The sequence below is a fragment of the Austrofundulus limnaeus genome, unplaced genomic scaffold (assembly GCF_001266775.1).
Source record: "Austrofundulus limnaeus strain Quisiro unplaced genomic scaffold, Austrofundulus_limnaeus-1.0 Scaffold5, whole genome shotgun sequence".
NCBI classification, from domain to species: Eukaryota; Metazoa; Chordata; class Actinopteri; order Cyprinodontiformes; family Rivulidae; genus Austrofundulus; species Austrofundulus limnaeus.
The window spans coordinates 3,540,612-3,553,298 of NW_013952407.1; the positions used below are offsets into that span (position 1 = coordinate 3,540,612).

At 38.7% G+C, this 12,687-nt stretch overlaps 2 protein-coding genes across 6 annotated transcripts in view; both read right to left on the reverse strand.

Annotated features, from left to right (window-relative positions):
• crispld2 (cysteine-rich secretory protein LCCL domain containing 2) overlaps positions 1-4,868 on the reverse strand; it is a gene marked incomplete in the record, with an annotated part of 23,670 nt that extends 18,802 nt beyond the window's left edge. The window contains 3 exon segments of the mRNA XM_014027382.1: positions 754-1,089; positions 2,701-2,790; positions 2,909-4,868. Coding sequence (XP_013882836.1) covers positions 754-1,023 — 270 coding nt within the window.
• A 1,227-nt stretch (positions 4,869-6,095) lies between these two features.
• Positions 6,096-12,687, reverse strand: part of usp10 (ubiquitin specific peptidase 10) — a 21,064-nt gene continuing 14,472 nt past the window's right edge. For all 5 annotated transcript variants that reach the window (XM_014027416.1, XM_014027407.1, XM_014027399.1 and 2 more), the window contains 5 exons: positions 12,318-12,501; positions 10,186-10,351; positions 9,378-9,522; positions 9,224-9,289; positions 6,096-9,016 (listed from right to left, as the gene is read on the reverse strand). In XM_014027416.1, the coding sequence (XP_013882870.1) occupies positions 8,829-9,016; positions 9,224-9,289; positions 9,378-9,522; positions 10,186-10,351; positions 12,318-12,501 (749 nt within the window). In that variant the 3' untranslated portion in view covers positions 6,096-8,828. The remainder of the gene's footprint in view (positions 9,017-9,223; positions 9,290-9,377; positions 9,523-10,185; positions 10,352-12,317; positions 12,502-12,687) is intronic.

Below are 12,687 nucleotides of genomic sequence, written 5' to 3' on the forward strand. Positions count from 1 at the left end.
CTCCTGTGTTCTCCAGAGCGGCGCTGTTCGCAGGTAGGACAGAGTCAGCATTATTGTGTTGCTTGTAAACGACTGGCACAGCAGGCTTGGCAGCAGGTCAGCCTTCGTGACTGCATGTTTCCAGCTGAGGAGTTTTCTGGGCAGAATTAAAACTGTAAAACCCTAATTAGAGGCCTTGTTTCATTCCTCATTAGTGCTGACACAGACGTCTTCTGTGTTTGAAGTAAAACTTGTTTTAAAGGAGMCATGTCATGCTTTAAAATCCTTCTTGTTCACATTTAAACCATTCACATTGGGTCTATMTAAAGCGAAACTGCAACGCTTTGGTCAGAATTCCTCGTYATTGTAACTCCACAATCCCCTCTTTCACTCCTTTTCCGAGGTTTGTCACAGATCAACTCGTTTTGAGGCTGTCTCTGTAAATCCAAAYGAGGCGCTTCACACCCCTCCCCCCTCCAGCTCACAGAGCAGTCCATTCTGGTTTGACAGAKGGGTCGACTATATAGCAGCRTAGAAATGTTTTACTCACTCAAAGATGTCAACAAGGGAAGACWTATCCAACAGTTCCGAAAATGACAGAACRTAGAGAAARCTGAACAGGTTAATSACCCAAATAGAACATAAAGATATTAACGCAGCAACAGKAGACTAAATTMAACTTTTCTGCACACTTAGAGAGTCCAAATAACAACAAAACGTATTTTAAAAAGTGCATTTTGCATGGTATGTCCCCTTTCACATCACCCATCTCACCATGTACTCCATGTCGGAGGCTGCGGGGTAAACGCTGCCTCTCAGCTTGTTGTGCAGCTGCAGGATCTCTTCGCGGTCTGACCAGAGAATGGCTCGCCGAGTCCTGTTCCCAGCTGGGCTGTTCACGCCGGTCCGGTCGTCTCCCTGCTCGTAGCGGCTCAGCAGTTCCCTCAGTTCCTTGGAGTCGGGCAGGAAGAGGGAAAACGTGTCCGTGACACAGAACAGGAGGAGGAAAGGGACGAGGAGCCAAGCCACAGCAGAGTGGGTCATTCTGACACCTTAGGCTGTCTGGGTTGTTCTGTCAGACTACAGTAGACCGCTCAGAGTTCAAACAACCTGAAGAGAAGAAATATTTAATGAGACTTTGCCAGAAGTCAAAAAAGTTTTGAAAAAAAAATGCATGCAGATGTACAAAACTTGTCAGGGATGCTTCCAGCAACACAGAAACAATCTTAGTAAGCAGATTTTTTTTTTATCTACCACGGTAGGATAGTATATTAATACATATTTCTACTCTCTCTTCCTTTTGCTGCCTTAAATTGTTACCAACACCTGGTGTGAGACCTGAAGAGGTAAATGGTCAGCATCAATGGAAGAGCCTTTTGGATTGAGAAGTTCAATGATTTTGATGTATTGATACATATTTCCCCTCGTATTTATTGAGAAAAGTATGCAATAAAGTCTTTAAAACAATCTAAACTGCAAAAAAATTAGAAAACGAGAAGTATTTTACCCACTTTTCTGGAAAATTAAAAAATAAGGCTAGCCTAATGTAGGTCAATCGTGTGACTCAAGCTTCCACATTAGTTTTTACAAAATGCAGCCAAGTGTTTTGTTTACAATAGGTGCAAACCCTCATTTCAGAATTGCTAATGAATTTAAAAAAAACTTGAGTACTGCATCATTTGATATAGTTCTGGATAACTTGTTTTAAGTCCTTGCATAAAGTAGCATTTACYATTATTTTATTTGGTATTGTTTTCAGTCCATGTAACAATCCATTATTAAAGCAATACAAATGRTAATGCACTGACAAGCATTTCCTTATTCAACATGAATTAAACTACTTATAGCCTCCACAATGGTCAGAGCTTAAAGAATGTAGTTTTTCATTCCAAACACATCCCTTACAGAGAAGCAATATCTTATTCTGTATCYGACTTTTCTCCTGTGAGCAAGGTGGTCTAAAACTCAAAGCAAACATCCCAGTTTCATYACAAAAAAAAAGAGAGAGAAGCAGTTCAGTGTGTGATCGGAGATGAACAAAAATAAACAGATAAACCAAGCTCTAACTCGCACTGGTTGCTCCCGTCCTTGAATCCATTCACCCCTTTCCCTCTGGCCTGTAAAGGCAGCTCGAGGTCTGGCACCGGCTCTGTGTCAACACGCAGTGCCAGGCTCCAGGCACCACACCCTTCTCCTCTCCCTGTGCCATGTCTTCCCACTCAGCCTCCACCAGCTTCTCCGTCTGGGCTCTTCTCATGCCTCTCATACATTTTATACCAGAGTGACAGACAGAGGAAATGTCCACATTTCCTTATTGGGTCTTCTGTGCCACTACTGACTCCTGTCTGATCCAAACAGAGCTTTATGCACCTGGCTAATATACTTTTAGATCTTGATGCCAATTTTTTTAAAACAGGCTTTTATTTTTTTGTTTTCTCTTTTATAATAAAAACACACCTTCAGATAAAATGTGGCTTTTATGATTTAAAAGAAAGTACTTAATAAAAGTTCACAAATAAGATTTAATATTTAGTAAAACAGCAGTTGCTTTCCCACTATGTTTCACTGGGAGGCTGCAAACAGACTGACAGCATGTAATTATCAGCCAGAATTACAGACAGCTATAAAATCCTGTTAATGGAATAAAAACATCAACAGGATTGCTGTTAAATGACAAAAAAAAGTTAAAATGTTTTCAGTTAAATGTGCTTAATGTCTCACCTTTTCTTCCTCAGCTGCTCGGGTGAAGTTTCCAGTGGAGAGCTGCTTTATTTCTTTATTGGAGGAGCTGCTGCTTTTTTGGCGATGTTCCTGAGACACACACAAGCTGTGTGATTCCTGTGTAACTCAGTGCCTTATATAGCTCGAGAAGGAGACCCCTGATGAGCAGAGGGGGGTGGAAGAAAAAAATGACTGTCTCTCCACTCACCAGCCTCCCTGCTCTTGGCACACAGCACGCCGTGCGCAAACTGATGTCAGAAGAAGAGAAAAAGAAAAAAAATATATGTAAATCATCATGTTGTCAAACCAATGTGTAGCAGGCAGTTTGATCCCCGTCACTGGAGGGCATGTATCTTTGGAATAACATGTCAAAGGAAACAGATCTCAAACTGTGCAAGGAACAACTACTTATATAGTTTTCAGAAAAAGTGGACATTTATYAGCTTTGTGATTAATATATCACATATATATGTTTTAGAATTAGGCTGTCATGTATATTTAACTGCAACTAAAATTCGTAAAGGGGTCAGAGTATCCAATGAACAGAGGTGTWGGGAGGATTAAGTCTAAATTAAAAAGTTTGACTGCATTTCACATTTTTAATAGACCAGTTTTTCAAAATCTTTTCACTTAGACACAGCTGATGGATAGCTAATGGAAAAGGAAGATATTTTGCAAGGAACCAAAAATTAACCAGTTCCACTTTACTTTCCATTTCATGACAGAGCTCTTCATTAGATTGGGGAGAGTATAAAGGACATGACCCATGTTTTGTAGGACTGTGCAGTGACCCAAATAGTTTACATTTTTTCTCTACCATGTTCCTTTTTTTTWAAACCAACTCAGATATTTACAGTGGCTGGGCCAGGCAGGATGAAAAYCGACTTACTTCCCTTCCATGGGGCCTCTGCCATTCATTCTCTGAACTCAAAGAAAATATGAAGGAAGTTTAGCTCACTWTGGCTCAGCTGTCCTTGAATATTACGCAGAAACGCTAGAGTGCATTGATGTTCTGTAGAGACAAGGACAAGTGATGGAGATGCTGGTGGCCCGGTTTTGTTTTCCAAAAGTYATTCAGGTCTTCGCTTCAAATTAATGATTGCGCTGCATTGTTTGTAGGAATGTTTTTCCCCAAATTTTGAGGTAACTTTTAAAATCATATCACTGACAGCTTGGAAGAGTTAAGACATCCGTGAAGCTTTTTCTGGTGCCCAAAGTGGGACCTGCGGGGCAAAACTGGCCCACCAGCAGTTGACTTGGTTACTGGGTTGTAACCTGTTGTCCTATGGAGAAAAAGCATTTCCACTTAAATTCATTCCATTCATTGGCTCAATGACTATAAGGGGTTGTAGTGCAGTTAAAAACGTGGGCCACCGCACTGGCTGCTAAATAAAAGGACTTTATTTAAGAAGTATTTGTATTTTATGTATTATATAACTGCATTTGGCCCACAGCCATCAGATTTTCATTTTGGCCCTCTGCTTTAAGGTATATTTAGCTATTTGTTTTTCCGTAAATCTACCGGTGGCTAAACAACCCTTAAATGTGCATTTTCAGTTTGAAAGAGTTCTGACAGTCAACAATTGTCTGATTAATTCTTGAAGTTTTTCTCTAAAAAATATAATTACCAGTAGTATATTTCAATGCAGGTCATATCAAACAATGTACTTTTAAATCTATAATCGTAAAAGAAACACGTTTTTAAAATGAACTTCTACACTCAATACATCGTAAAATTGTTTTTCTTATCACCCATTTWCTTAAAAACTGCAAATGAAACTTGTGAACAAGACACAAATGGCATGAGGGGTCTTTAGGTGAACACATGGAGAAAACATGTTGTAAAAGTTGATTATAAAAACCAGTGGGAATAYGGAACAGGTGTGGAGAACCTGCAGCTTGAGGTTTTACAGATTTCTTGATTACAGATCACACACCTGTGATTTCCTACCTGTACAGGTAGGAAAACCTGAAGACAGTTTTACAAGGCTTGTATGCTCAACAAGAAAATAATATTAGTTAATTAAAAGTTAAATATTATGCTAAATATTCTATGTTCATTGCTTATGGTTTGATTTTGTCACCTTAAACTGAAACCTAATTGTAGAAGAATTTGCAGGGTTCCTACAGTTTAAGGCGGCAAGTTAAAAATTTAAGACATTTTAAGACTTTTTAATGCCAAGTGAAATCAATTTTAAGACCAATTTCACAATAAACACAAATGACAAAACAATTAAAACTGTGGCAGAAACTCATGAATAAAAGTATTTTTGGTTGAATTATTCAAATATGGGTAAAAACAATTGGTCTATTAGCAATATCTAACTGCTATTTTGTCAAATATAGCAAAAGAACATTCTTAGCAGTCAGTTTTAAATGTAATTTAATTGCTGGAAATCATCTAACAACCCAAAATTTGGAGTTTTAGGACCCACAGTGGGGTCTCAACCCCAGCTTGCTGTAGATGAAACCTTAAAGTGTATGTGACATCAAATTTTTGTAAGAAATATGAATGTATTTTTGGAAAGACAACATTATTAACATATTAGAAAACAAATTTCACATTGCTCAGATGGACAGTTGTTGAGATATTTGCATGTGAAATAACAGGAAGTGATGTCAAAAGAGAACATCTGAATGGGAATATTTCAAAAATAAATGTTACCAATTATTTTATTTTTTCATATGAATTACAGTCATCCTACTTACAATGTGTTAACATTTTAAGACCTCTGAAGATTGATTTAAGACCTTTTAAGGCTAATTAAGGCCTTATTTTTGGATTGATGAATTCAAGGCCTTTTAAGACATAAGGATCAGCAGGAACCCTGCTTTGAAGCTGTAACTATTTGAACAGCACAATCAAAAGTATTCCAAAAGGCATTTGCTTTGTTTAAAATGCCACGTCAAAAATCTCAACTAAAGGTCCTAGTTTTAACAAACCACTTAGAGCATTAAACAGGCATGTAAGGAAGTGTCCAACATCAACCTAAAGGCATGGCTTTAAAGACTGGTGGGGTATCGGCAGGAATCAAACATGCAATTTTCTTCCACAGGATACATGCCCATAAAACAAGACACGGCTGCCTTCTGACATTAAAAACACAAAAGGATACAGATGATTGCAAGTTTCCGAGATACATTTTCAAAGAATGGGGAAAGCTATAGTGAGGAATAAATAGCATGGAAGGCTGAAGGACAGAAAAATCTTACATGGCAAATTTTTCAATGGGTCTGCTTCCCATTAAACCAAGGCGAAGCTCTGCCATAACCCCAACAAATACTGTGGGCACTGAAACAGCCAGTTAGACCTCAGGAGGAGGAATAACATGACAAACACACATGAAGAAATACAGTAAGACGGGAGCAATTAAAAATATGCAGAAGACCAAGAATCTAGATTATTTTGGTTTATTGTGCACATTGTTGTGTAGGCCAGTCCAAGGTCTGGAGGTTGCAAAGTTTTTCAGAATTGACTATCATAAGAAAGCCAGGTACTCTTCAGATTACACTTGATTAGCAAACTGATTTGTGCACAAACCTTTATTTAAACAATAAACAAAACAGAATGCTGAAGGCTTGAAATTAAAGACAATAGATTTTTTTTTCTGTTTCAAGGTCAATATCCCAACAGTACCCAGCAGACAATAAGTGCTCGGAGCACACACTGAAAACATTATCGAAGCTTTTCATCTGCATGTTTCCTGACCAGCCAACAAGACACCAAGTGGAAACCAAACAGAAAACTCAAGGTGTCCTTTTTCAATTCCCATCTTAGAAACATTCTTTGAAAAGTGAAATAAAGTATGCAATCAACAATGTCATTTTTTTTTGCAGAAATAAAAGCCAGCATCACAACTGAATTTTGTGGAAGTTATGCTGAACCAGTGGTTTACAGAGCATGCCATTTCCTTTGCGCAATGAATGGACAAGGCAAAATAAGGTTGGAACATTAACTCTATGAAAAGGCAGTAGGGCTGATGTGATAATGTACTTTGGTTTACCTGAAAAAGGTTTCTGACTTTAAAACCCACAAGTTCAATGACACTATGCATCACATCTATGCTAAAATATAGAAATGATTTTAATCTAATAGACAATTTGTTTTAACTAGAGTAAGCTTTCAGATGGTATTTGACTTCAACATTGATATAAAAAAAAAATCTGAAAATTTACATTATGCTGCACCATTTCACTGGAAAACGTTGAACCAGTCTCACTTGTGTAACTTGTTCTACTGAATGAAATGACATGAGCAAAAACCATGTCCACAGGAGACTCGAATGAAAATGTTCAAATTGTTGAGAAAAGTTGGAGCTGTTTTAACACTGATGGTGATACTGACGATTCGAAAGAAACAGGATTGAAGTAAACATGGAAATGATCAAAAAAACAAATAGACAAAAAGGCAAATAAATATCAAGCAAAGAACTATTTAGTTTATTTTGTAGTTGTGCTTTAGCCTGTTTTATTTTTTTTTTTTTTTCAAATTCAATTCCATTGCAAGCACATTTTTCTGAATGGAGCAAAAGCAGAGGGACATCTAATAAGTGATTGACAAAAAGAAAAAAATAAAACAAAACTTTCATTAACACAAACAAAAATGATCACAATCAATCAAAAGAAATAAAATAAAGAAAAGCAAATACCATCTCCTTTTGTGCGCATGTCCCGGGTCTATCTGGAGAGCTGAGAACTGATGTAGTCCAGACGTCCCCCAATCTTTTGTTTATCGCAACACCAAATTAAGAATACATAGAGAAACCTTAAATCTTCATATATTTAATCTGCACTTTCCATGTGATCGGGATGAGTGTCGTATTTTGAGTGGAAAAATGTCAAACTGAGCAGAAGAAAGCTTTTGCTTTCTTTTATGTAAAGGGGTAGGATGGTGTGACTGAATACACCCCAAACCACCAATACACAGGTGGACACTTGAGACAAGCCAAAAAAAAAAAAAAAAACAAAGGGAAAAAACATGAATGGATGAAGAAAGAAATTTACAAAGTTAACAAGAGCAGGTTTTGCATTTAAAATTTTCTTGATCGGTTGCCGTTTTTCTAAAGCAAAAATTGGGATTAAAAACTGAGTTTTCCAGGAAACACACAGATGTTCAAGTCAGCAAGAAACACATTTTTTGCTCGTTTTAAAATTTTATGATCTAGATATTTGAAAAACGTATTTGCCTGTCATTTTGTGCACAGAAGCTTATCTGTAATTAAATTCTAAAGCGCATTATATTTTTATATTCACAATAGTCTAAATCTAAACCCAAATACCATAAGAAGAATCTTTCAAAACAAGGAAGCTGTTAGGTTCACATTTTATAGCCTCGTGTTTGCTTTTTGCTTTTGATGGCTCAAGTTGTACCTTTAAAGCATCATAAAAGTGAGGACATGTAGAAGGAGGAGGAGTTGGTGGCAGAGAAAAACAATCTGGTCTTGAGGGAAGAGACCCATGATACTGCTGGTGCTGGGCCTTTCCAATGCACATGGGCAAACGATAGGCTTTCAAACTGCTGCAAATTCACTGGTATGACAGTTCTCCTTTAATAAAAAGGCAAACACTGATATATCTGGGTCATTTCCAAAAAATAAGGAGTTTGAACAGGAAAAAGCCCCCTGCTGTCCACTTTCAGTCTGTAGTAGTTCCACCTGTGTGAGTTCACTGATGGCCATCAGAGCCAAGTGGCAGACTCAGTCTGAGGTTCAAACCTGTAACCCCAACCTCACCTTTGTCAAATCAACAGTCCTTCCTCGCTGCTTAAAAACAAAAACATAAAAGGAAAAAAAATGCAGTGACGCAAAGGAGACAGCAGTCACAGGAAAAAAACTTTGTGAATGCAGCTTGCTTCTCTTCTTCTGAAAATAAAAAACGGTGACGAGGAAAAAAGGCGTTGGAAAAGCTGGTTTTCAGGAAAGCGGAGACGGGAGGGAAGAATAGGAAAATCTTGCAAAAGAACAAGTTGGGCAGTGTTCCTGTTTATTAGTTTGCTGTGTGTTTGTGTTAGATGTAGATGCACTTTGTCAACAAGTGCACTTTGACTTGTCTGTTAAGTGTGAGTGCATGTTTGTGAATATGTTCAGATATTCTCGTGTGTGTGTGCGTGTGTGTGTGTGTGTGCGTGTCTACAGCAGGTCGACGCGGCGGTAATACAGCAGGTAGGCGGTGCGCTCGGCAGTCTGCTTCACCACCTGGTACTGGTTGATGACCTTCACTGTCTGGTCGTCAATACGCAACCAGCCGTTAAGACCAATGTGGAAGACATCAGTGGTGTAATGTCCGCCTGTTGCGCTGTTTCCGTGGTGATAAACAACTGGTGAAAACGAGAGGGGAAAATTAAAAGCCAGAAATGTGGAAAATATTTAAGCATCGATTGCTTAGCATTTGGGTTTTAAAGGAACTGAATTATGATAAACTGTCCATAACTTCCACATTTACTCTGATTTAAAATGGAAGGAAAGGATCAACTACTTTGTAGTAAATGTGATATGGACTTTTTTTTTAATATATAAAAACACACCTGCAAAGAGCCTGTAAGTTCTTTGGCCTTTCAAAACCTTGCTTCGCACTCCAGAGGACAAGAGGTCTGAAAGAAGTGTGTTGTCATCAGTCTATTAAAATGTTTTAAACAACATCAATGGGTGAGATTCAGCAGAGTGTGGGCTCATGCATACCTTTGCTGATTTCCAAGTCAACAGGGTAATCAATGTTCTTTGTCAATTTCTGGCAACCTCCAGTCTTTTCAAAAACAAATCTCTTGAGATGGAGCACCAGCACTGGTGGCAGCTCTTCCAGAGTTACCTTTCGACTGATCTCAATCTGAAAGCAAATGCATAAAGATGAAAGAGCATGAGGACAGATGCACTGAACACTAACAGTACTAAGAGTTAAGACTTTAAAAATGCCTTAAACATTGATTTGGAACAGCAGATTCAAGATGAAAGCCAATAAAATTCTTTAAACAGAAAAGAACAAAGTACAGGACAAGTAGCAACATTTTGTTAGACCTATAAGTGCTTGTGGAGACATTCAAAAGACACAAAGCACTAAACATTCTGGATTTTGTGGGTATAAAAGCTTAGAGACAAGTTGTGGACTACAGTTATTTGTTTCCAGAATCACAAAGGCATTTTATCTTTTGTAACAACCCGTTACATAAAAAAGGTCTATAGTACAGCTGTGATACAGATGTTCATTGTACCAGTTGTTTCAGCTAAACGTTCAAAGACTGCACTGGTTTCACACAGAGTTCCATTTTTACTCAACAGTTTGGATGTCTGTGCTGAGGTTCCAAAACAATCCAAATGATAACTGTTAAAGAAAAGTCAGGAAATTTTTTGAAGGGGAACCATTGTGCAATTCTGATGTTGCTGCAACCATTTGAGCTCTTAAGATTAGATTTTTCTTCCCTTTAATGAGCAGTTCAAACATGCACAGAAAAATGTGGTCATATCTGTAGCTCGGAGGGCCGTTTTCATTTACCTCTTGCTTGGTTTTAGAAGTGTAGCCGAGGACAGACTCTCGGGCCACCAACGTTTCGAGAGCTTCCTGCACTGTGCGGATCTTCTCAGACTGAATGTCAAGCTGCAGGGTAAAGAAAGGCTGCAGTGTGGCTGACTCTTTAGAGTTTTGCTGATAGACCACCGATCTGAGAAAGACAGGAAAAACATAATAAAATATTCTGAAAATATACTAATAAGAAGGTGAAGACCTGGGGTCGGATTTATAAAACTTGCGTACGCACAATTTGAGCCCAGAAACTTGCGTACGCCACTTTTTACGCTAAGGTTGTGATTTATAAAATCCAAACTTGACGTGAAAATGTGCGGTGCCTCACGCCAGCTCTGACCCATGCGTACGCTCATTTTGGAGACGTGAAACTGCGACACAGATGGTGAAGTGAAGAATTAGAGCCACACTGTGTAATGATCWCTGTCAGAGATTTAATTTACCTTCAGAATCAGACTTAAATAAAAGTTCCCGTGCGCAACTCCATTCATCTGCTTCCTCCTCAGACGACCCCGACCCACACAGACCCCTCCCTGATAAGAACAGCAGGACAGCAAAAGCTTTGGATACACGCGCAGGGCGTGCTCACCTCACCAGTGTGAATAATAAACCTTCACGTTTAAAGTCCGTGTTTGTCACGCGGGGGGGGGGATGCATGCGTGCGCGTGTGTGCACGCGGAGGGGGGTGTCTGCCGCGGATAACAGAGCAGGCAGGAGGGGGAGAGGACGAGGAGAAGAGTAGTGGACTTATTTCTAATTTTATCTGACTTATATAACTTAATTTTTATTTTTTTATCGTGCAGGCTCTGGTGGGAAATTGATTTGAAGCTGAGGTTTTTTATTTTTATTTTTTATAAAAATCGTTAGATTACTCTAGAGCAAAATGAGGGAAAATCTGTCAATTACAGACATTCTGTCCACATGAGCAGCTGTCAGTCAGCATCTGTCATCCTCCAGACGCATGAAGCAGCGTGTCTGAACCAATCACTTTTGTTGGCATTGATCAGCTGACTGATTTAAATACATCTTACCATTCATGAGGTACTTTACATTGACTGTTTATGGTTGAATGTGGGCATGTAGAGGGTAAAACCTGAGGCGGGACCTCGTGCGCAAACTCTGACGTGCGGCTGTGATTTACAAACGAAAGATGCGCAGAAACGTGCGTACGTACGGTTTTATAAATCTGAATTTTTTTTGGCGTACGCCATTTCCGCCTTTTGGCCGTACKTTCACTTTTAGTATGGTTTCCATGCAATCCTTTATAAATGAGACCCCTGGACTTTTTAATTCACAACATTTTCCATTTCAATACCACTCAGTGGTTCAGCCTTTCCCTACAATAGGCAGCAAACACATGATGATAAGAAACTAAACCTCAACATTCTCTTTTAAAATCATACAGTACTAAAATTTATTTTGCCCACATTTTGTGACAGTTCTAAAGTTTCCATTTCTTGGTAAATTTAACGTAGCAGAGCATTTTATTGCCAACCTTTACCATTCCTCTAAGCTTCTTCTGATTGCAAATTTTATCTTAAATTTAAAAAGAAAACTAAAATAACCAATCATCAAAAAACAAAAAAGATAATCATGGCAGATAATCCACTTTACATTTGAAAACAATAGCTGCAGAAACCCAAGACAAGCCAGTCTGTCAAATAAAAGCCTTTAAAACCATATGGATTTTAGGTATGCTTAGCTGGCATCCATACTACCTTGTAGGCGCGCACGCACACAGAAACACACACTTTTCTGTGTTTCTTTACTCCAAAGGCACAGAACCATTCCTGAGAAAATAATCCTTTTAGATGTACAATAAACGTACCCAGGACAGTGCCAGACCAGAACCTCAGAGAACATTTCAACAAGAAAAAGCAACAAATTCTTAATGTTCTCGTTTGTCTGAAAGTTTAAACCTTTATTTGTGTAATGGTGCCCTGTGACTTGCTGTCCAGATTTACCACAGATGGCTGTGGAGGACTTGAAAAAGAAAAAAGCCAAAAGGTGGCAAAGCAATATTGACAAAATCAGAACAACCTAACCAAGATTGAATAGATTACCAATATTGAGATTTTAAGGGGTATTTCAATTCATCAATTTACCTGATGTGTCCACCAAAAATGTCAGTGATAGGTGTGCGGATAAAGTCGGCTTGACGAGTGACAGAAGTCTTGTTTCGGGGACCAACTTGTTCCCACTCATCTTCACTTCCCTCTTCCTCCTTATCAGCCTCTTTGTCCTCCTCAACACCTTGCTGGGACTCTGGGCCATTGGGTGTAGGAGCTTCTGTTGAAGGAAAAGAGTGAATCAAATCAGTTTGAATGAATGGAGAAATAAAACAAATGAACCAGGTGCAAACCACTTTTGGATGTAAAACTAATCTACACTCACCGGCCACTTTATTAGGTACACCTGTCCAACTGCTCGTTAACACTTAATTTCTAATCAGCCAATCACATGGCGGCAACTCAG